The sequence below is a fragment of the Mandrillus leucophaeus genome, unplaced genomic scaffold (genome assembly GCF_000951045.1).
Source record: "Mandrillus leucophaeus isolate KB7577 unplaced genomic scaffold, Mleu.le_1.0 Scaffold92, whole genome shotgun sequence".
Classification (NCBI taxonomy): Eukaryota; Metazoa; Chordata; class Mammalia; order Primates; family Cercopithecidae; genus Mandrillus; species Mandrillus leucophaeus.
This window is the reverse complement of record NW_012110030.1, coordinates 2,430,470-2,451,621: the sequence shown is the minus strand read 5'-3', so window position 1 is coordinate 2,451,621 and position 21,152 is coordinate 2,430,470. Positions and strand designations below refer to the sequence as shown.

At 35.5% G+C, this 21,152-nt stretch overlaps 1 protein-coding gene across 7 annotated transcripts in view; it reads left to right on the top strand.

The window, feature by feature from the left end:
* PTPRD (protein tyrosine phosphatase, receptor type, D) overlaps positions 1-21,152 on the top strand; it is a 462,557-nt gene that overhangs the window by 343,411 nt on the left and 97,994 nt on the right. For all 7 annotated transcript variants that reach the window (XM_011969903.1, XM_011969901.1, XM_011969904.1 and 4 more), the window contains one exon: positions 20,767-20,890. In XM_011969903.1, the coding sequence (XP_011825293.1) occupies positions 20,767-20,890 (124 nt within the window). The remainder of the gene's footprint in view (positions 1-20,766; positions 20,891-21,152) is intronic.

Here is a 21,152-nt window from a genome sequence, read left to right as displayed (position 1 = left end):
GTTAGTGGCAGTATTATTTGTCATGGTTTTTCTACTGTGGCTAAACAGTTTGTCATTCTTTTTGAAAAAACAATTGTTGGGCACACCACCATGCTTTGGGAGTATAGAGGGGATTAAAGTGAAGGATATAAGCATTAAGACATTACATGAATTTGCAGTGTTGGCTAGGCCTTGGGAAACATTAGTCTTTCCATCGTCACAGATGCAGCAATCAGAGTATTTGGCTTTAGCTTAAAAGTTCATGCATGAAGCATAATCAGAACTTTATTATTTCTCACTTGCTAAAAAAATTTCCTTAACAGCAGGCACTCATCAGTCCTCTAAACTTCAATGAATGGCTCACAGAGACCCCTGATTTAATTCATTCTTTCTCTCATGACCCCTCCTGCCCTCACTCCTTCTTTTATTCCCCTTCTCTTCCTCTTTCCTTCCTTTTTCCTTCTCAGTCCCCTTTCTTTGTTTTTCTGCCAGTTTAACAGAGCATTTTTATATCTTTTTTTAGTATTAAACTGCACAACATCTTAATATCATAATAGTCTTTCAATAGAGTTTCAGAGTCTAGACAGTGCTTTACAAGGATGACGATAGCAAACATTTGTATAGCACTTACCATATGCCAGACATTCTTCGGAATGCATTACTGTAAACATTAACCCATTCAGTCCTTCCAGGTAGTTACTGTTAGTATCCCCATGTCACAGAAGGTATATTGAACCACATGAAAGTTAAGTAACTTACTCAAGGTCACACAGCTGGTAAATGGCAAAGCTAGGATATGAACCCATGTAGTCTGAGGTCTGGGTAATGTTCTGACCACCATAAATAGTTGCATCTGAGAGTTGATTTCCTTTCACCACAGTTTTCACCATGGAAAATTTGTTGTCATTAACTTATCTGTTAAGGTGATCACATAGTATTCAGGTGACCTCAAAGAAGAATATTGGCCCAATTTCTTGTTATAATTATATTTTATTTTTGTTTTTCAACATCAGAGACAGTTTTTCAGCAACAACAAAGTGATTTAGTTGTAAATGAATTGGATAGGAACCTTTAAACTCAGCCTCTCTCTTCATGCTCTTGTTTAGTTTTTATTAAAAATTAGTAAGTTTGAAGATGATGAGAGGATTATAATTTATATCTGAAAACAAATAGCATTCCATCCTAACCTTATCAAACAGAAAAATATATTTGATTACTTGGGTTAGAAATAATTCACCAGATTGATTCTATAACTACCTATATAATAGTGACTGCCTTTGACTTCTGATCTTGGTTTAGGAAAATAAAATCAAGGGGAAAAAAAAGCAGATGGTTGATGGGGTTTAAAGATGTAAAGACTCAGCCTTAACTCTCACAGGGAATAGTTGGTATTGACTTGTTTCTTGTTTTGACATTTTAAATTATAGACCAGGGTCTGCCTACTTGTCTAACCCTGAAGATTAAAAAAAGGTGAGACCTATACTGGCAAGGTGCCCTCCTCACTACATATCATGAGTCAGATTCCAGTTTCCTTTAGATAAGACCAGTGAAGAAGGGGAAACTTGCTCACTACAATAAATTATGCTTCATAAATCTATTAATATGATATATAGTAATATTCACCTTTAAGATTCTAAAAACACCTTTTCATATACGCAAAATCCTTTCATGTTTCTGTAACTTAATTTCATACAAAAACTGCTAAATGATTTGAAAAGATAGGAGCTGTTACTATACAATCAGAAGATGCCATATTTCAAGATGGCAGGAGGATACAAAACCACTGCCTACCTACATTTATTTCCATTCTCTTAAGAATTTATTGTTATTGTTTTGTTTGCTTTTTCTCCAGCTTTTAGTTATGTTAAAATGAACAGTATGTTAGGTAGCATATAACTTACTAAGCCGGATTAACGAGGTAGAAGCTGAAACATAATTTAGGTGATTGGACTGGACCACCTTTTTAGATTCTGTCTTTCTCTCATGCTGAGATTCTGTTTCTCCGATTATTATGAAACAAGATTTAAAGCAAATGTAATAAAGTTCACATTCTGATGCCAGATTTCCCTTTTTGTTTTCTCAATGCTGTGTTGCCCCTACCCCCATCCCTGCAGGCTTAGGTCGAGCCTCTTCTGTTGCTGTTCTATAACTCGGGAGTGCCTATGTGGCTGCAGTGATTGAGAAGCTATAATTGGTATGGTTAATGAACAATGAAATGCTGCCTCCCTTTTTATTAAGAGCAGTAAGGGTGCTGCATTAGGGAAAGTAGAAGACTTTACCCCCCACTACCAGTAATTAATTGACCTCCTTGTCATCTGTTGAGACATAAGGAGAATAAAAATTTTCAGTCTAAGTGTTAGAGTTGGTGGATGTTGCCATGCAACTGGGCATTGATTTCCATTTTTGTTCTTTTTCTATTCCTTCTGTATTGATCCTTGTTGTCACAGCTCAAGGAATCATCCTATTATCTTTAAAAAATCCTTCATAAAATTTTAGAGGTTTAAATTCAGTGTCACAAAGTTTCTACTGTGCAGTTATATTTGAGGATTTCTAGAATCTTCTAACCTCATTCATTGCTGTCATTTTACTGTAGAGAAGACATTTTCAGGGCAGTTAAGTGATGTGACTGAAGTCCCTGCAAGTTTACATCTAACATTATGCAACAGATGACATTTTCTAAGTAGACTCCATTGATAAAAGCAAAATAGCAAATGCATAAAAATGTTTTCTGAAAAATAAACAACCATCGTATTACCTCTTAAAGTCATGTTAACTTGAAACGTTAAGGATGTTTGTCTTTCTGTGTGAGAACCCAAATTATAAACAGTACAAGGATTGTGATAAAATAAGAATTTTACTTATGGGAAGAAATAAGGCAGTTTTAGGGAAAAATAAACTTGTGTGATATATTTTATGTATTTTTCTTCATCATTTTATTACTGCAATATAGTTCACATATAAAATTTGCCTTTTTATTTTATTTTATTTTATTTTATTTTTGAGTCAGGGTCTGACTCTTTCACCCAGGCTGGAGTGCAGACACCATCAGGTTCACTGCAGCCTCTACCTCCACAGACTCAGATGATCCTCCCATCTCAGCCTCCCAAGTAACTGGAATTACAAACACACACCGCCAAACTGGCTAATTTTTTATTTTTTACAGAGATGAGGTTTCGCCATGTTGCACAGGTTGGTCTCAAACTACTGGGCTCAGGCTATCTACCTGCCTTGGCCTCCCAAAGTGCTGGGATTAGAGGTGTGGGCCATCATGCCTGGCCAAATTCACCCTTAGAAAAAAAAAAAAGTTCAGTGAATGTACTTTATATTTAAACATTAAGTGGGTATATTGTAAAGAATCAAGAAGACCACTGGGCTTTTTTTCTACTTTTGGTGAATATTTATGTTTCTTTTGTTTGTATTGCTTTTAAACATTTGATGGAGGGAAACTAAGGGCACTGAGGAGTTGTTTGAAAATGCCAGTGTCAGTTTAAGCCAAACTCCAGCTCGAGGCTTGAGTACAAGACCAAGATTAGGGTGATGTAGGTGCCTGTCACTGTGTATATGGCAGATTTGATTTGCTGTTTGCTGTGTTGAATCCATGACATTGCAAGGAATTACAAGGTCTTCAGTTTTACTTGTATGTCTTCCGCTAGTATAAAAGCTTCTTCATGGTGTCTTGTTTATCAGGATATCCCTGTGACTAGCATGGTAAAATTTTCTGGAATTGATACACACATGAGTTTAGAGAAAGAAAGAGAGAGAAGAGAGGAGAGAAGAGGAAGAGAGAGAGAGAGAAGGAAGGAAGGGAGGGAGGGAGGAAGAAAGAGAGGGAAGGGGAGAGGGAGGGAAGGAAGAAGAGAAAGAGAGAAAGAGAAAGAGGGAGGAGCTTGGTTTTCTCTGCATCTCCCGCAAAAGAAAGAGAGACAGAAGGAGGAGCTTGGTTTTCTCTTTGCATCTCCCGCTTTCCAAGCATAGTCACATGATATCGAGATAGATATCATTTATCAAGTCATGAATAAGCATGCTTCATTAGGTTACAACTCTTCACTACTACTGTGCTGCAACAGGGTCTTGTGGAGACAGAGGAACAGCAACTTTATGGGCATGGTCCTCTTTCTAGGTGGAGAATTCACCTTTGGCTTTCCTTGGTGGACCTCCCTTGGGCAACATATTGCCAGGATAGTGCAGGACATCAAGCTCCCTGACAGTGATTGTGTACACAGATGGGGAAGACATTCTGCCTGAAATAAAACAACAGAGGAATACTGATCACAGAACTCACTTTTCCTATGCTCTCAGTGTCTGTAAAGAAAAATGATCTGTAGTATTCATGATGTCTCAAAGCCAACTCTGAGGGCAAATGGAGCTGTCTTTCCCCAGAGCTAAAAATCTGCCTATAAATTTCATAAAGACTACCAGCTTCAGTATTTATCTCTCCACAGTTGTGTTGTAAAAATATTTGCATGAAAAGAACATCTTTGTTTCCTTAAGTCTTCATCTGCTCTTGGTACTCATTTGCTCTTGAAAAGGGATGATATAATCTTTTTGTTTTTGATCTATAATCGTTTCCACAGCAACCAATTGTGATGCCACAGACCAAGGATTAAAATTTTTTGCTAGAGAATAAACAAATGAACTTTGAAATAAAGCTGCTCATTTCTCCCAAATGACCCTGAGAACAAGAAAACCAATTCTAAAAATTTTAGCTACAAAAAATTTAAAAATAAATAAAAATAAAAATTTTAGCTACCCAAGAAATAATTTTCAAGAACATGAATGCTCCTTCTTTAAAAGTCTATGTAATTTTCCAGCTTTATATTCAACTCATCTCGTAAAACAGACATTTACTAAGCAGTTACAATGTGCCAGGTACTTTGCTAGATTCCAGAGTACAAAAATAAATGATGCATACATTTTGCCCTTGAATTCTGAATCCGAGGGTTCCTTTAGTTTTTCTTACCCAAACTTAACCAAAGTCACAATTACTAGAATTTGTCAGGATTTTGGTATGCAGCTATGAGTTTTACTCCACGGGTAATGGGACTGGCGTTTTTGTCTACATTTGTTACCTGTACCGTGTGGGGGGTGATGGGATTTTTTCTTTTTCTGACACTCAATACATTCAAACATTTGGAAATTTAATAGGTCAGGGCAGTTAGTGTCTTAGCAACTGTCTAAAATCTGTATATCAAAGTGTTTCCTAGTTTTTTAAACAGAAAAATTAATCCTTCAGACTCAGATTTTTTGACCCATTGTAGGGAAAACTCATGTTTCTCTTTCTCATATTCTGTTACTTGAATGTATGTAAAATAAGATTAGGGAATAGCATTTGTTCTCTATTATGCTTCCCTGGCAGAACTTCTTAGGGTTTCTCTAAGCTGTGGGAGCAGTTAACAGGCATAGTATTTTGTTTTATAATTTCATCCAAAATTCCCCTAGACGGATGAAATATATGCCCCCACACCGAGAAAGAAATATGAGATGCCAAAGAATCATGTAGATATTTTTCTGTTCTTCCCTTATTATAAATCATTGGTCAAGGAGACCTGCTTATATTTTAATATTTATATTGGTAAAAGAGGCTCTGTCTTGTGGAGCATGCCATTTATGTTTGTTACTTTACCCATATTGTTATTTATGAAATTGTTTAGGCTTTTTGTTTTTTTGTTTGCTATATTGTTCGGTTTTCAAAGCATACCCTTGAAATGGAGTAAATAAGACTCACTCCATGTAAAGACTGAATCTATCACTTAATATTTTTTTCTTAATAAACAATAGGTGTTTTAAATGACCTCAAACATACTGTCTTTTCCAGAATAAAATTCTGTTTACTTTTATTGGATAGCTTGATTAATAATATTGTTTTTCTGGCCAGGCACGGTGGCTCACGCCTGAAATCCCAGCACTTTGGGAGGCCGAGGTAGGCGGATCATGAAGTCAGGAGATTGAGACCATCCTGGCTAACACGGTGAAACCGCGTCTCTACTAAAAATACAAAAAATTAGCCGGGCGAGGTGGTGGGTGCCTATAGTCCCAGCTACTCAGGAGGCTGAGGCGGGAGAATGGCATGAACCCGGGAGGCGGAGCTTGCGGTGAGCTGAGATCGCACCACTGCACTCCAGCCTGGACGATAGAGCGAGACTCTGTCTCAAAAAAAAAAAAAAAATTTTTTTTTTCTTTCTTTTTTAATGTTGTGGAGAGACAGTCATGCTTTGTTGCCCAGACTGGAGTGCAGTGACGTGATCTCATGTCAGTTCACTGCGACGTTGAACTCCTGGGCTCAAACTATCCTCCTGCCTCAGGCTCCCAAGTAGCTGGGACTACAGGTGTGCATTACCACCTTTTGTGGCTACTTTTTAAAATTTTTTTAGAAACGGTATCTCACTATGTTGCTAAGGCCAGTCTCGAACTCCTGGCCTCAAGTGATAATACTTTTGATTTTTGAAAGAAGCAGCTATTTTTACAGGGACATTATCAGCAGACAGACATGTATAAATATCCTAGCGTGAGTATAGTTATTCAAATTTGCCATTATTGGATCTGAGAAGGTATTTTTATTCTTCCAATATACTCTAGGCCTTGTTCAATTTGTACAACTTGAATGGTCTATAGCTTAGCCAATGGATTATTTTCAGTAATTTTGATAATCAATATAATTGCTATAAAGTCTATGCATTTACAGCTATCAGCATTGATAGAACATACTCAAAGAATGCATCAATCTGTTATCCTCAGGTTTGTAATCCTGGTATGTATGATAAGACTACATGTAATTCCAAAAGAAATACATTTCCCAACCTCAAAAGACTTTCACAGAAATTAAGACAAGAAATGATTAAAATTTTTTTAAAAAATGTATTTTACATACATTTTGCATGCACTGGGCTAGCCATTTTATAGACTACACAGATGTATACCAGACAGTATTTCTGTTCAGGAACTAGAGTTGGGGAAATAAAGAATTGTCAAATGAAAAGGTAAGTTATGAATTCAAACAACTTTACAAGAAGAAATGCTGCAAGGCTAAATGTAGCTAGCTGCCAAATGGATGCTCCAGTCTGTAACATGATAGTGGCACACGTGGAAGCATGTAAGAGAGAGCTCCAGGCAATAAAGAATTGGGAGAGTGAGATTTAAGCTGAACCTTGTTGAATGGAAGGTAGGATTTAGAAAAAAAAAAAAAAAAAAAAAAAGGATAAGAAAGTGCTCTCCAAGCAAGAAATATTCCAGTGCGAAGAAGTCAGAAATGAGAACCTCTGACATGGACAGATGAAAACAGAGCCAAAGGCTGGAATTTAGAAATATTCAGTAGGACTGATTATTGAGTTGGTATGTACCCTGAGGACCACAACATGGCAATTCCTGGCTTTAAAGAACATTAAGTCAGTACAGGAAGCAACATAATATAAAATAAGTCAAATGTAGACAGAGAGTGCAATAGGCATTCAAAAACAAATCACCCCAAAACATTTAATAATCTTTCAAAGAGAACTAAAGCTAGTTTTTGAAATTTCAGCATTAGTATACCTATGTATTTAGATTACAGTTACTGTTTCAGCTTTGTCTTTGCACACAAGCTATAATTGTGAGCTTTCTCTTGTGTTTTTTATTTAATGTCTACTGCATTCCCTTAGTATAAATATGCCTTTCACTGGCAACCTACAATTTGATCATGTAGCTGTCTCTCTCACAATAGTTAATAGAATACTTGAAAAGGTGATGGTAATACAGGATGACAACTGCTATACTTTTTCTGTGTTCAGACTAAGTAAACTATGGTTATGTAGTTAAGCAATGCAGTTCTTTGTTAATGACAGATTTATTGAAGACAAGCTTTCAGAAGCTTTCAGATTCTACTAGAAATCCTATTAAAGTGCTATCCATTAAACCATTAGAGTAGTCATTAAAACTGTTAGTGTAGACTTGTTTTTCATGAGTTATTGGTCTCTCACCATTCTTAGTAGTTTCTGCCAATACAGCTCTACCCTTTGCTGCATTACGGCTATTCAGTTCCAAGAATGTGCATTGGCTTTCTCTCTTTTCCTGCAAAATATATGGTGTGTGAGGGTTTTGGGGTGGCACTGTTGAGTGTGTAGAAACAAGGGAGAACTTGAGATGTGTCTTTTTGGTCCCAATTATTAAAGTAAAGATTATACTTAAGATCCCACTCTTTTGGATTTGATAGGAATCATGTTAGAATCTAACTATATATTATAGAAAGCTGTGACTTGTCTTTCATTATCAAAAAATTTTGGAAATAAAAACTGTAGGATGAATGCATCATTAAGCCAAAATTGACAGAGTTATCTGGTGTTTAATCCATTTTCCTTACTGTCCACAGTTTATAAATAAGGAATTATGCTCTATGAAAATAAATTTATAATTTATGCATTTATTAGAGTGTAGTAGTTGAGAGCTCTGTCTTCAAGGTCAGGAATTCCTGCATTTACATCCCAGCTCTCCTAATTTATGGACCACCAAGAGTGACGCGTGGAAAGTATCTTAACCCCTCTACGTCTCAATTTCTTTATCTGTAATATGGAGATAACAATATCTAAGGTACCTCTAAATTTAAGAATTACATGAGATTCTTTAAGTAGTGATAATCCACCCCTCATTGTCATCATCATCCTCAAAAGCAGAAGTGATGTAACCTGATTACTTCTCACTACCATTCTTTGGTGTGTTTAGAGTAAGACAGTCTAGTCTTGTGTTGGCCCTTCAGTATTCTTTCCTGATCATAAATCTACACCGAACTTACCTTCATGGACCCCAAAAGCCAGCTGAAAATTTTTCTATGGATTTCACAAAATCCCCTCCAGAGTGTTGAATCCTACAGTCTGCTGCTTCTGCCTCTGACATGACAAGAGGCAGTCACATGTGCAGTTGTGAAAAGTATTCTGCAACTCTCTTTTTTTCCCTCTTCCTGGAAAGTAGTACAATGTTCACAATTGAAAAATTAAAGAACATGGATAGTAAACATAAGGAAGTAAGTTAAAATAATTGTCATTTATCACAGCTCAGAGGTAACTGCCGATAGCATTGGTGTATAACATTCTAAGTTTTTGTATGTGTGTGTATTCATATATGAATTCAGTGCATATGTATACATATGTATATATTTTAACAAAAGTACTGTTTTATGTTTTTACTTTCCATGTCACTAGATGCATAACAATTTTAATAGCTTCATACTTTTTCATACAATCTGCTATTATATATTAAGGCTATTTCCAAGCTTTTCAAAGTTATTTTACATGATTGTATACATGTCCTATACATGTGTTCAGGGGCAAGATTTTTTCTTTCACTTCAAAGGCTTTCTGACAGAATTTAGTATCTGAAGTCTAACACCAGGAAATGGATGAATCAAAGACTGACTTAATTTTTGAAGAAGGTGCACAGTGGGGTGAATTGAGCCAGGTAGAGAAGGCAAAGTGATCCCAAGGCAGGCTTCCAGACCTTGAGAATACCTTGATATGGTCACTTTACAACTTGCTTCTTAGTTCTGAAACTTGAGAGAGATCTGTTTCCTGAAAACCTCACTTTCATTAGTGATGTGATCTTGGTGGTCATGTAATTAAGATGTGACAACTAAATGCTACCATCATTCTGAGAGGACCAGGTTTTCATAGTCATCGTCCTCCCTGGCCCTCCATTGTCTGCTTGTCTGTGCCTTGTTTTCTGTCCTACTGACCGACATAGCATTTTTTTAGATATGTTAATGCACAAATTTTTAAAAGACATGTTAATTTATGTTATAATATTTAGAATATATTACATTTGAAGACACGTATCATGGTTGAATTGTGTAATACTCAAACAATAGAATAAGTCTACGGTTTTATTTCCAAAGCACTAAAAATAAAAAAAGGAAATTATGGCATAATTACATTTAATATTCCAATCACAGTTTTAAATATTATAAAATATTATATGTGATATGCAAGATTAAAAATCATGTCTATAGAATGAATTATCAGTTTGTAAAATTAGTTCATTTACTTTGATCATAATTGAATACATATCCAATTACAATTGAATACATATCCAGCCAGCTTATGTACTGCACATTCCTTCCATCTCCAATGCTGTCTTAGAAGGAGGAAAAAGTGATTATCTGAATGGGCTAAACTGTTGGTTTGTTAGAGAGCACAGTAAATGTGTGCCGAGAAACAGATTCTCTGCTTTCTCCCTTTCTCTCTCTTCTGTGCAGCACCATAGGTAAGGTGAACAAGGGTGAATTATGGTAAGGTCAGCTACTTTCTGTCATTCTGGATTCAATATCTCATTGCTGCATCAATAGTGTTAGATAATTAGAGATAGGTAATGCATTGCAGAAATTTCTCTTTACTTTTTCCCACCCACCTATCCATGTGATAGTTTGTAAGTGTACTTAGGTTTTAGCAGAGACTGCCATCTCTGCCATCAACAGACAGTCTCTGTCTCTCTCTCTCTCTCTCTCCCCCTCTCCCTCTCCCTCTCTCTCCCTCCCTCCCTCCCTTCCCTCCCTCTCTTCCTCTCTCCCACCACCCCCCGTCCCTGCACGCCTTCCCTCCCCATACATGTACACGCCTAACTGATGGTAATGACACTATCATGAAGCTTGCCTAGATATAGATGTAAATATGAGGAAGTGAGGTAGAACCAGCTCTACCTTGGGGTGGCCATATAATTGCTTGCCCAAACTGGGACACTTTGAGACTGAGAAAGGGTCCTATTAATAACTACTCTGGGACGGTAGGTGTGAACTGGGATGTAGGGACTACCTAACTCAAACTCAGCCTATTTTAGAGCTCCATTCTGGAATATTTATCCTTCCATCTGATCACATTCCTCCATTCTCCCTATAACTCCCAACATAAGTGGCCTTGAGATCTTTGGGGAGCACAACTGTTCAAACAAACCAAAAAATGAAAACAACTATTATATTAAAATAGCCAACTAATTGTATAAACCCATACTGCTGTGCACAAAATTGGGTAATATGGTCTATACAGAACTGTCATTGGCAAGTAGCCATTATGTGTTACTTCCAAATAGTAAGTACATATGTAAGAGTTGGAAAACACAGTACAAAAGGCTGTCACAGGATAGCTTAGAATGAATTTCAAATACACAAAAGTCAAAGATGGCTTTTATGAATTGGGTTGCAGCCACTTGTGAGCTGGGAGGCATTCTATTTCTTTAAATTTTGTTTTTATATCTCTGGCCTATTCCAGTATATATTTGTTTTATCACACCTTTGGAGGAGAAATTTATTTAACTAGTTCTGAGGTTCTAGGGTAAAAGTAATTGTTGCTGTATATCCTACCTGTAATGTATCTTAGCTATTCATTCCACAAATACATTTTAAAATTCACTATATGCTAAACACAGAATATACAACATCAGATAAATCACAACCCCATAGCAGTGTTCTCAAGTGATTCCATTTTTTTCTAGAGGTCTAATATATAAGATCATCAATGCAATGATTTTTTTCTAATATTGAACTTAGAATAGTCTCTACTCTTACAAGATAAAACTAATATACATTTAAAAATACTAATCTTTGAAAGTAATCTTTTAGTTTAGAAAGATACTAAACTCTAAAATTCTAGATTGTGTTTATTTGTTCTAGTCTTTCTAATTTTATCACATGTGAGAGACAAATACAAGTGACACTTTAGATTGTAAATACTTTCTAAGACACCTGAGCACCATGGGTATAAGTAGCAATGATCATCCTGTGTGTCTTCTTTAATTAGACACCTATATTTAGTATGGTACATTGCTACCTTACCTGCAAGGACTAATGATATTAATGGCAAGGGGTTGTTGGTATATATACTGTGCCTAAAAGGCACATGTGGATAGTCGTGTTTTTTAGTGAGATAGTTGTACTAAATACATTTGGTATGAAATGGAGTACAGGAGTTTTTTAACTGATTATTTGGGATTTTCTGAGTTCCGACAAAGACTGGGAGAAAACATTACTCTTTCTTATTTCATTTTGGATGTAGAATTTTTATCTCTTTCTGAATCAGAAGATCAGATTTGAAACGCATTGACTGAACATTAGCAAAAGTTTATTTATGTTTCAATTTAGAAATTCATCTGTTCCCTCCACCTGCATCTGAAACTAAATATGGGAAAAGAAACAGACTTAATAAACAAACTTTCTGTTAAATGACAAGCAAAGCAATGATGAAAGTCTAAAATACGTCTATGTTTAGGATGCAAAGTAAAAATAATAGGAAGAAATATAGTGTGTTTAAAATTAGGTTAGACATTGTCATATTTGATTAAAAGAATTACTGTTATCACTGAAACTCAACTAATCTGACTTCTTAAAATGAAGATGATTTATCTTAACAATTTCCCTTATAGTGTTTCTTAAATGATGTTGTAATATCAGTCACACAACAATTGTGAAACTAAGCTATTCATTCATAATTTGTTTTTTCTTTTGAATCTACTTATATACTGGGTTTTCTGAATGGTCAAGTTTCTATTATATGAAATGCAAAAAGGGAGAAACATATGCAGCTATGCTCTTTTTTGTTATCTCTGCCAGAAAAGTAAATCAGGTTTCAAATTGCATAGATGGACATGTTATATAGTAAATAGGAGAGCAGAAATAGATTTATTTGTATAAATTGGACAGTTGCTTCAGTTTTGTACTTCACTATCAAAAAAGGCACAGTTAGCATCAAGGAGAATGCAGATATTCCTTGGAGGCTAAGATTGTCTTCGATCCGGGATGTTCTTATACAAGTCACAAAGTAGAGGCAAGAGAAGGCAAAACATCTAGCATTCTTTTAGTGATAACTGTGCATCAGGTGCTTTACGCTTAATACTTTGGGATCTATACAGATGTGTCAGCATTTTCAAAGGGCAATGAGGAATTAATGCATTCATCTAGTTAATCTGGTGCCAAAAACTGGTACCTTGTTATCTACAGAAAGGATGCAGCTGTGAATTAATTATTCCTAACTAATTAACTAAAACACTAATTTATTAACACTGTAAATTAGTGTTTAATGCTGCACATTGATTGTATTTGCTAGATAATTTTGTCTGTTACCTATACTCAATAATATACTCTTTAATGTTGCCATACTCTTTAATGTTTCTAGGTGTGCACAACCTATTTTAATATTTTGTTTAATGAGATGGGGTCTTGCTATGTTGCCCAGACTAGACTCAAACTCCAGGACTCAAGACGTCTTCCAGCCTCAGCCTTCTGAGTAGAGTAGGTGGGATTACAGGCACATGCCACCTCACCAGGATCCTCTTTAATTATTAAATATCATAGTCCATAAATGATTTGCAGATCAAGTGATTTCTTATAAATCATTGTAATTACATTTTACCAATTCAGTCAACATTGTCTATTTAAACAAAGCAGTTTAATAAATTTCTAATAACATTTTCTTGCCCCAAACTGCCTGGAAATTCTTTAACACTCTTTGCTTTTTCAAATAACATCAGAAATTCTAATCTGTGAATTGTATTTGTAAAGTGATTTCCAATCACACACTCTATACTTAAGAACATCAACTATATAGAATTCAGAGATGTGAGGAAATAAAAAAAGAACATCACGTATAAATCTGTCCATCTCTTTATTATTCACTTTATCTGATGTAGGAGATAAATAGCTAAAAATGAAAATATTAGGATTAAGACATATCACTGATCTTATTCCTCTAGAACATTGTCTTTGGAAACTAGAAAGGTCTTTCTTCTGCGTTGAGTAATATTCAGGAAAATGTTTGGCATATTAAAAAGCAGTGTATAGTGTTGGGTGTGGTGACTCACGCCTGTAATCTCAGCACTTTGGGAAGCTAAGGCAGGTGGATCACTTAAAGTCATGAGTTCGAGACCAGCCTGGCCAGCCAGCATGGCGAAACCCTGCCTCTACTAAAAATACAAAAATTAACCAAGCATGGTGACACATGCCAGTAATCCCAGCTACTTAGGAGGCTGAGGCAGGAGAATTGCTTGAACCTGGGAGACAGAGGTTGCAGTGAGCCAAGATCATGCCACTGCACTTCAGCCTGGACGACAGAGCCATGACCGTGCCACAAAAAAAGTAAAAATAACAATGAAAAATTAATATAAAATTTAAAAAAGGAAGTACATAGTTAAAAAAAATCTAGTTATTTAAATTTTCAATCTTAAAGTTGTATGTTCTTTTTTGAACTCTTATTTGGAACGATCTCTCAAAAATAATCTTTTCTACAGTCACACACTAAAATAGTAAAACAGCTTATCTCAATTCTAGAGAGTACATCATGTTGCCCTACTGAGTTAAAAAAAGAATTAAGTATTTTTGGTTTTGTTGTTGTTTTTCGTCATTTTTAATCCACGTTAGATTAGGATAATTCTAATATACTTCTGGGAGTAAACGGTTTCCTCAGTGAAATAAACTAATTCATCTTTAGTACTGTGATATAATTGAGAGTAAATTATCAAAAGTTTACCTCAAATATTTACCCACTTCCCATGAATTAATGATTTACTATGAGCATAGTTTATCCTTTTTGCTTCCCTACATACCAGTTCTAATAATATATATTATCACTTTAAGTAATTTTCTGTATTTGTTATATAGTATGTTAGAGTCAAAATTTCAAATGAAACCATTAGACAACAGGTAAAGCTGATGCATTTTATCACTTATCTGAAGCCAGAATTTTAACTTTGTACAAAAATATGTGACTGAAACACTTTTTGATGTCTTCAATGAGTGTGGTATGTTTATACATTTTCTATGTCTTTTCTACTACTAAAGGTGGGGCACTCCCACATCCATTCATTTGTTAATACTGAGAGTCTTCAAAAGTCTTTATTTCAATCCTTCACACTCTAACATTCGCCTAGATCAGAGGTGCTCTTATAGAGAGAAACTCAATACGAGTTGATAACTAATTGGATAAAGAGAGATAAGAGAAAATGAGGACACAAACCTGACACTGGGTTGACATTAATAGGGAAAGGGTACACAGAGCAAACAGACCCCAGTTGCCTGACCGGCTGGAGCTAACCAGGGGCAGCCAGAAAGCTAACACCCTGTTCTCTGACTTCCAGATTTTGTTCACCACTAGACTTTCCACTCCTTCCTCACATTTCAATTTCTGAAACATCATAGGATTCAACTGAACTCATGCTCTTCTCTTTGAAGAAAGTATTCATTATGCCAATTGCAGGCTTTTACTAATTGTGCAAAATATAGCCCTTCCCATCTATGCAAACATGGTCTTTTCCAAATGGGCATATATTAATTTACCATTTTCAAACAGAGAAGAGAGAGACAATGAATGAGAATTTTAAAAGGCATAATTGCAGAATACACAGTGAATTGTAGATTGTTCTTCTAAACCTCAGAAAGGACTTGAGAATATCTCAGAGCCAACCACACTAGGAACCAAATGAGCCTACTGAAGGGGAGATATGTGAAAAGATAGTGTTTCTTTGGAAGTTAAGGTCATTGAAAGTTCAGTTCCCTGTAAAAAGAATGGTTAGTCTGACCCATGGTTTGACTAGTGAAGTAACTGGTCTATTCCTTCTATATAATTAAATTTTTGTTAGTTGTTTTAAAAACACATAAAACCAGGATGAATCTTTTTTTGTGTGGTTTCTCTTTGATGAGTTTCTAAAGGGAATATTTTGAGGTTTTTCTTTTGGTGGGATGAGGGAAAGTGAAACACAGAGCAACTAGTATTGTGTGGTGTTTTGCATATTTGAATTATATTTTTCTTCTGGGTAAAAAGGTTGAATTTTGCAGAATGATTAAAGGACTTTGCTTTAAGATAATGACTTCAGCATTATTGAAAAAGGTTACTCCCATATCAGGATATAATTTTACTCGATGACTGTAATCTGATGTTCAAATTGATGATCACTCTTGTTTGGAGTTTAGAATTACAAATAGAGTTCAACAGTACTACACAGATTGTTCCCAGACTTCCGTGCCTTGTGTTTCAAGAGAATAGTTGAAAGGCAAGTGTGAAACCTTCAAGGAAACTTCTCCAGCTTAAGTAGAGAGAAAGCATCTTATGGTGGATGGGCCCTCAGCCTCCAGGTCGAGAATGTGTGGACCCCGAGGCTGTCCTCTCTCCCTGCTACCTGTTTGACCCTGAGAAAGTTATTTGACTTCTCTATACCTCAGTTTCCTCATCTACGGAACTGTAATCATAATGGCAACTACTTCTAGGGTCTTTGCGAAGATAAATGAGTTAGTAAGTACCAAGCACAAAGAAAACATAGTAAATGTTATCTAAGTATTAGTTGTAACTACTGGATATATTTATATTTTAATTCTGAATTTTTATCGAGAATACAATGTGAACCTCTAATCCGTCTGCTACATATAGCTTATTTTTTCAGTTACCTAGTTTGAGATAAAGTTCTAGTTAATTAAATACAAAAGATTAGAACTTTCAAACCATCCAGTTAAAGACTAAATAAATGCAAAGTGTTTTATATTAGTAAGTATCTACTTGAGACTTTCCCGTTGTTCTTTAAATCACTCACAATAGGATTTTTTTTTCTTCTATTGGGTCACTTTTTCTGAGTAAGCAAAGCCTTTGAGTTGAAGATCTGTTGTTAGCATTAGAAAGGTTTAGTCACAAGCTGAGGTGGGGAGGAGGAGTCAAGTGCCCAGTGTGCAGGCTGGGAAGCAATGTAAAATGGTTCGGCATCTTGGTAAAATTTTAGATGCGCTATAGGGTTCATCCAGTATCTTTCTTTCAAGGGGCTTTTTGATTGGCTGGAGACACAAAAAATATGATGAAGTAGCATTGCTGTTTGTGAATTCTGTGATAATTTATGAATTTCATATCATGTATAAAAGCGTATTAATCAACTTTTAGTTGAAGAAATCTGGCTTGCTTTATTTCTAACTTGCAAAATTCTCCACAATGGAGACTGAAGAAAGCCTGGCTAGGATTTCAGCTTGGGAAGGTAAAACTTCAAATTGAGTGCTGGGAAGGCAAGGGTATCCCACAGAAGATTATTTGGGTGGACAGAGCTAAGTAGACATAACTATGAGTCAAGCTCAGGAAAACCAGACACTAACAACAACAGACCCAGAAGAAGTAATTGAGTCCATTAAGAACAAAGGAGCTTATTTCAAATTGTTTTGAATAATTAATATTTGGGTAACCTCAGCTTAGCTTTATAGTAAAAAAGATGCATGGTCAGGGTGGACTGACCGAAAATAAAGGGTTGAAGTGAAAGTCAACTTTTAAATTCCTCAGGTTCTACATTGCTTTTTCTCCATTTTGGCCATTTCACTCTTCCTTAAGAGGACAGCAGCAACAAAGCCTGAGAACAGAGAGGCAAAGCAACTGTGTCTGTCACCAGCAATTAGGGTCTTACTCATTCATGATACCTTTGCCTTATTAAGATGGATAATTGAAATTTGATTTTCCTCAACCAGTTTTGTGTGTTTCTTGAAATACAAAAGATCTTAGTATACCTCACCAACTTTCAGTTGTTATTCTTCTTTACTGAGTTTACTGCTCTCAGCATTCTGACAGGCTCCAAAAATAATGACCTGTGTTGTGTTTTGTTAAGCGTTCAGTCAGACAGATAGATACAGATGGATGAGTGCTGTGTTGCACAAAGACAAGTCAGCATTATTTAATCAATGTTTGTTTGATCCGTGTAAAACGAGTATAAATGTAAGCTGCATCCCATCTGTTTTATCACCCATGTGAAGCCAACCTCATTTTTAAAACTTGATTTCTTATGTAATTGCCCCAGAATGACACAGGATGATAAGTTGGGAAGAAATATCATTTGGGCTGGTGAGATAAAGGATAGTGATGTGTAGGTGTGTTTCTTAAGTTGGGCTTCTTCCTTTTGCAGTGGCATTCTGGATAGTTAAATAGCATCATGGCTTAGTCATTACCGGCTGTTAATTGTCAGTTGAGCTTTGGAATCCCACAGACCAGGTTTGAGGGTAACTGTATGAATCTAACTGTGTGAGCTTAGCCAAATTACTTAAGTACCAGGTAGCACAGAGCCTGTCACAAAGAAGACCCTCAGTAAGAATAATTAAATTAATCTTTCTTTACTTCAATTTTATCACGTGCCAAATGGAAAAAGCAATACCTACCTTACAACAGTTGTGAAAATCAAGCATAATTCTTCATGTAAAGCATAATGACCTAGCACGTATTATTATAATTATCCTGTTATTTGTTGGTCTTCATCTCATGGGCCACACTTTAAACCTAAGCATATTATCTAACATATGTGGCACACAATGCATGTTTCTATTACTCATTTTTAAAGTCTTCAACGTAGGTATCAAATAAGTTCTTCAGAAGGCTGAAAACATGTCAAGAGTGGAAATGGATAGGAGTTAACAGTGTCTTTCAGTTAATAGATGCAATTTCATTGCTATAAGTAAATGCGTGCCATCTTATACATCTGTGAGTGATCTTAGTCTAAGTAAAACAAGGATATCAGAGGGAGTGATATCTTCTACCAAAAGCACTGTACATATATCAGTGAGCTTAGTCTCTTCTTGGGATGTTTAAATCATGTGTAAGAAGCTTATGTATCCAATAATGTTCATCAGTGTAAAGTGGAATAGCAGTGGTAGTTATAATTCCATGATCACATACTTAATCACTAAGCCATATGATAATGAGTGTTAAGTATTATAATTTTGGTATACTGTACAATGAAGTTTCCATAATTTGTTCTCTAACTCCCATGTTATATATAGGAATTACTCTGTGATTTCTCTTTATGAACTTCTCAAAAACATTTATTCATCAGTTCTATTCATTTGCCTAAATAACATCTGTAGAACCATTTACTGAGCCAGGTATAGTGTCGATGCAAAGATGACTAAAACTGCATAGGTAGGAATTTAGAATTTAGGCTGTAGGTCACACAGAGCCAGTGGAAGTTACTAAATAGGGAGCCAGCCTGTCCAGAGCTATGCTTTAGAAAGACAACTTTGGCAGCAGTATGAAGAGTGGATTGGAATAAGAGATTAGAGAAGGGATTTCAATCAGACAACAGATACCAATGTTCTGGATGTAGGAAGTAGCAGTGAGATTGCAAATTTGAGAGATTTTTAAGGCAGGCCCTCATCACCTAGTGGAGCTGCTCTGTGTGGATGGACATGGTTCAAGGTTGACTTGAAGGCTTCCACCAGGGCATCTGAATGCTTCAGTATCTTCGGCTCATAGCATGCTTGGGGAGAATTAATTTCTGCAAGGGAGATGAAAAATTTCCCTGGAAGAGCAAACTAGAAAGTCCCTTAATTATATTAGTTTTCAGGCTCTAAGGTATGGATAATTATTAATATTTTCCTGAATACTGCTCAGTGATTGACTATTTTATGTATAGATTAACACAGGCTAAGAAAGGAAAACAGTTTAATAATCCTTAGTAAATTCGAGGCTGAAATCTATACCGCTGAGAGTTTTAGAATGCTTGGAGGCTGTTCAAGACTATTAACAGACTTGACTCTTTACACTTGTGGTTTTAATGTTGTGCTGAATTGCTGAATTCTGTGCCTTTTGACAGAAAGTTTGCACATCTTTAATATTTTGATAGCTGTTGGGGATATGTTTTACTCCCAAATTCTAGATATACACATAAAGGCATGAAAAATATCCAGCATCAAAAATAACTGCTAAAAATTCTGTTAACATAATATAGTATCTTTTTAAAAAAAAATTACCTGGGTATAAACCTGTTTTATCATTCTTGAAAACTTGATTTTTATCATTTAAAATCATGTTTGTGTAATTAATAAATTTGTGTTTCCATATACCAATGAAATTATAAATCTTAAATATTATCAGCATCCTAGGATGAAAGAAAAACTATTTTGATTTCTATAACATTTCAGGAAATAAATTCCCCTAGAGTTTTATGATCAAACCTGAATTTGGTCTTGAAGTGATGATTCTACTTAAATATTTTTAAATTACGTACTTTATATCAGTTTGATATTTATTTTAGATTGTTGAATAATTTTGGTTGAAATGCACCATCAAAGAAAGGGATAAAATCAGAAAAAAAAAAAAAAAACTAATATTAAAATCAGGAATAAAAAGAAGCAAACTATAAACATAGTAACACATAATAGTACATAGAAAAGATATAATGATGAATAGAAAAACAATTTATCTGCAGTGGGTTATATGTTATTAATCTAAGATGAGTATTAACTTTAACTGACCTCCCTTCTTTACTGTTCATGCTAGCTATTTGAATTGTACAATTTGCCTTGGTCGTAGTGTGTTACAGAGAAACAGACAAAACGTTAAGTTGCCATTAAGTTGTAAACATTAGGTAAAGAATGAACAGTAAAGCCTGTGTCCATTGAAGCCAGTGAAAGACCAGTCAACTTAAAGTCTCAGCTTAGGTCCAGATAGGAAAGAATAGGGAAGAATAATCAATATAAAATAAAGTTTACAGAACCGGAAGGAATATTGAACCAAGATAACTGGTAAACTACAGCAGCAGAGAGGGAAATGGAAAAGTGAAAAATAAGAACCTGCCGTTCCAATATTAACAGAACGTCTATATTGATTTCATTTTTCATTTGAGTCAATGTTGGTGACTATCACTGTTTCTGCAATGATTAATCATTTTTTTGTTATGCTGGTTATATTAGTGTTCAGCTTCACAGTTAGGATCATCTTGATGAAGTATGGCTTTAGAATTTTCCTGTTAAATCATGTTTATTACTAGTGATAAATGCCTATAATCTGGTGGTTTTCAGTATTGATTTTATGTATATGTGTTGTTTTTCTTTTAAAGTCAATTGACCCTGGCCAGCAGTTCACATGGGAACATTCAAACTTGGAAGTAAACAAACCAAAGAATAGATATGCGAATGTAATCGCATATGATCATTCCCGGGTTCTCCTATCAGCTATAGAAGGTAAGGAAATGCAGACATCACTGATACTTTTATTTTCATGGATTTGAGTATGTGCAGGAGAATATTGTTTTAGTGAGGTTATTAACCATCTATGAAAGTAATTAAGATGGCTGTGCCTGGTGGCTCATGCCTGTAATCCCAGCACTTTGGGAGGCCGAGGTGGGTGGATAGCCTGAGGTCAGGAGTTCGAGACCAGCCTGGCCAACATGGTGAAACCCCGTCTCTACTAAAAATACATAAACCAAACGGGCATAATGGCGGG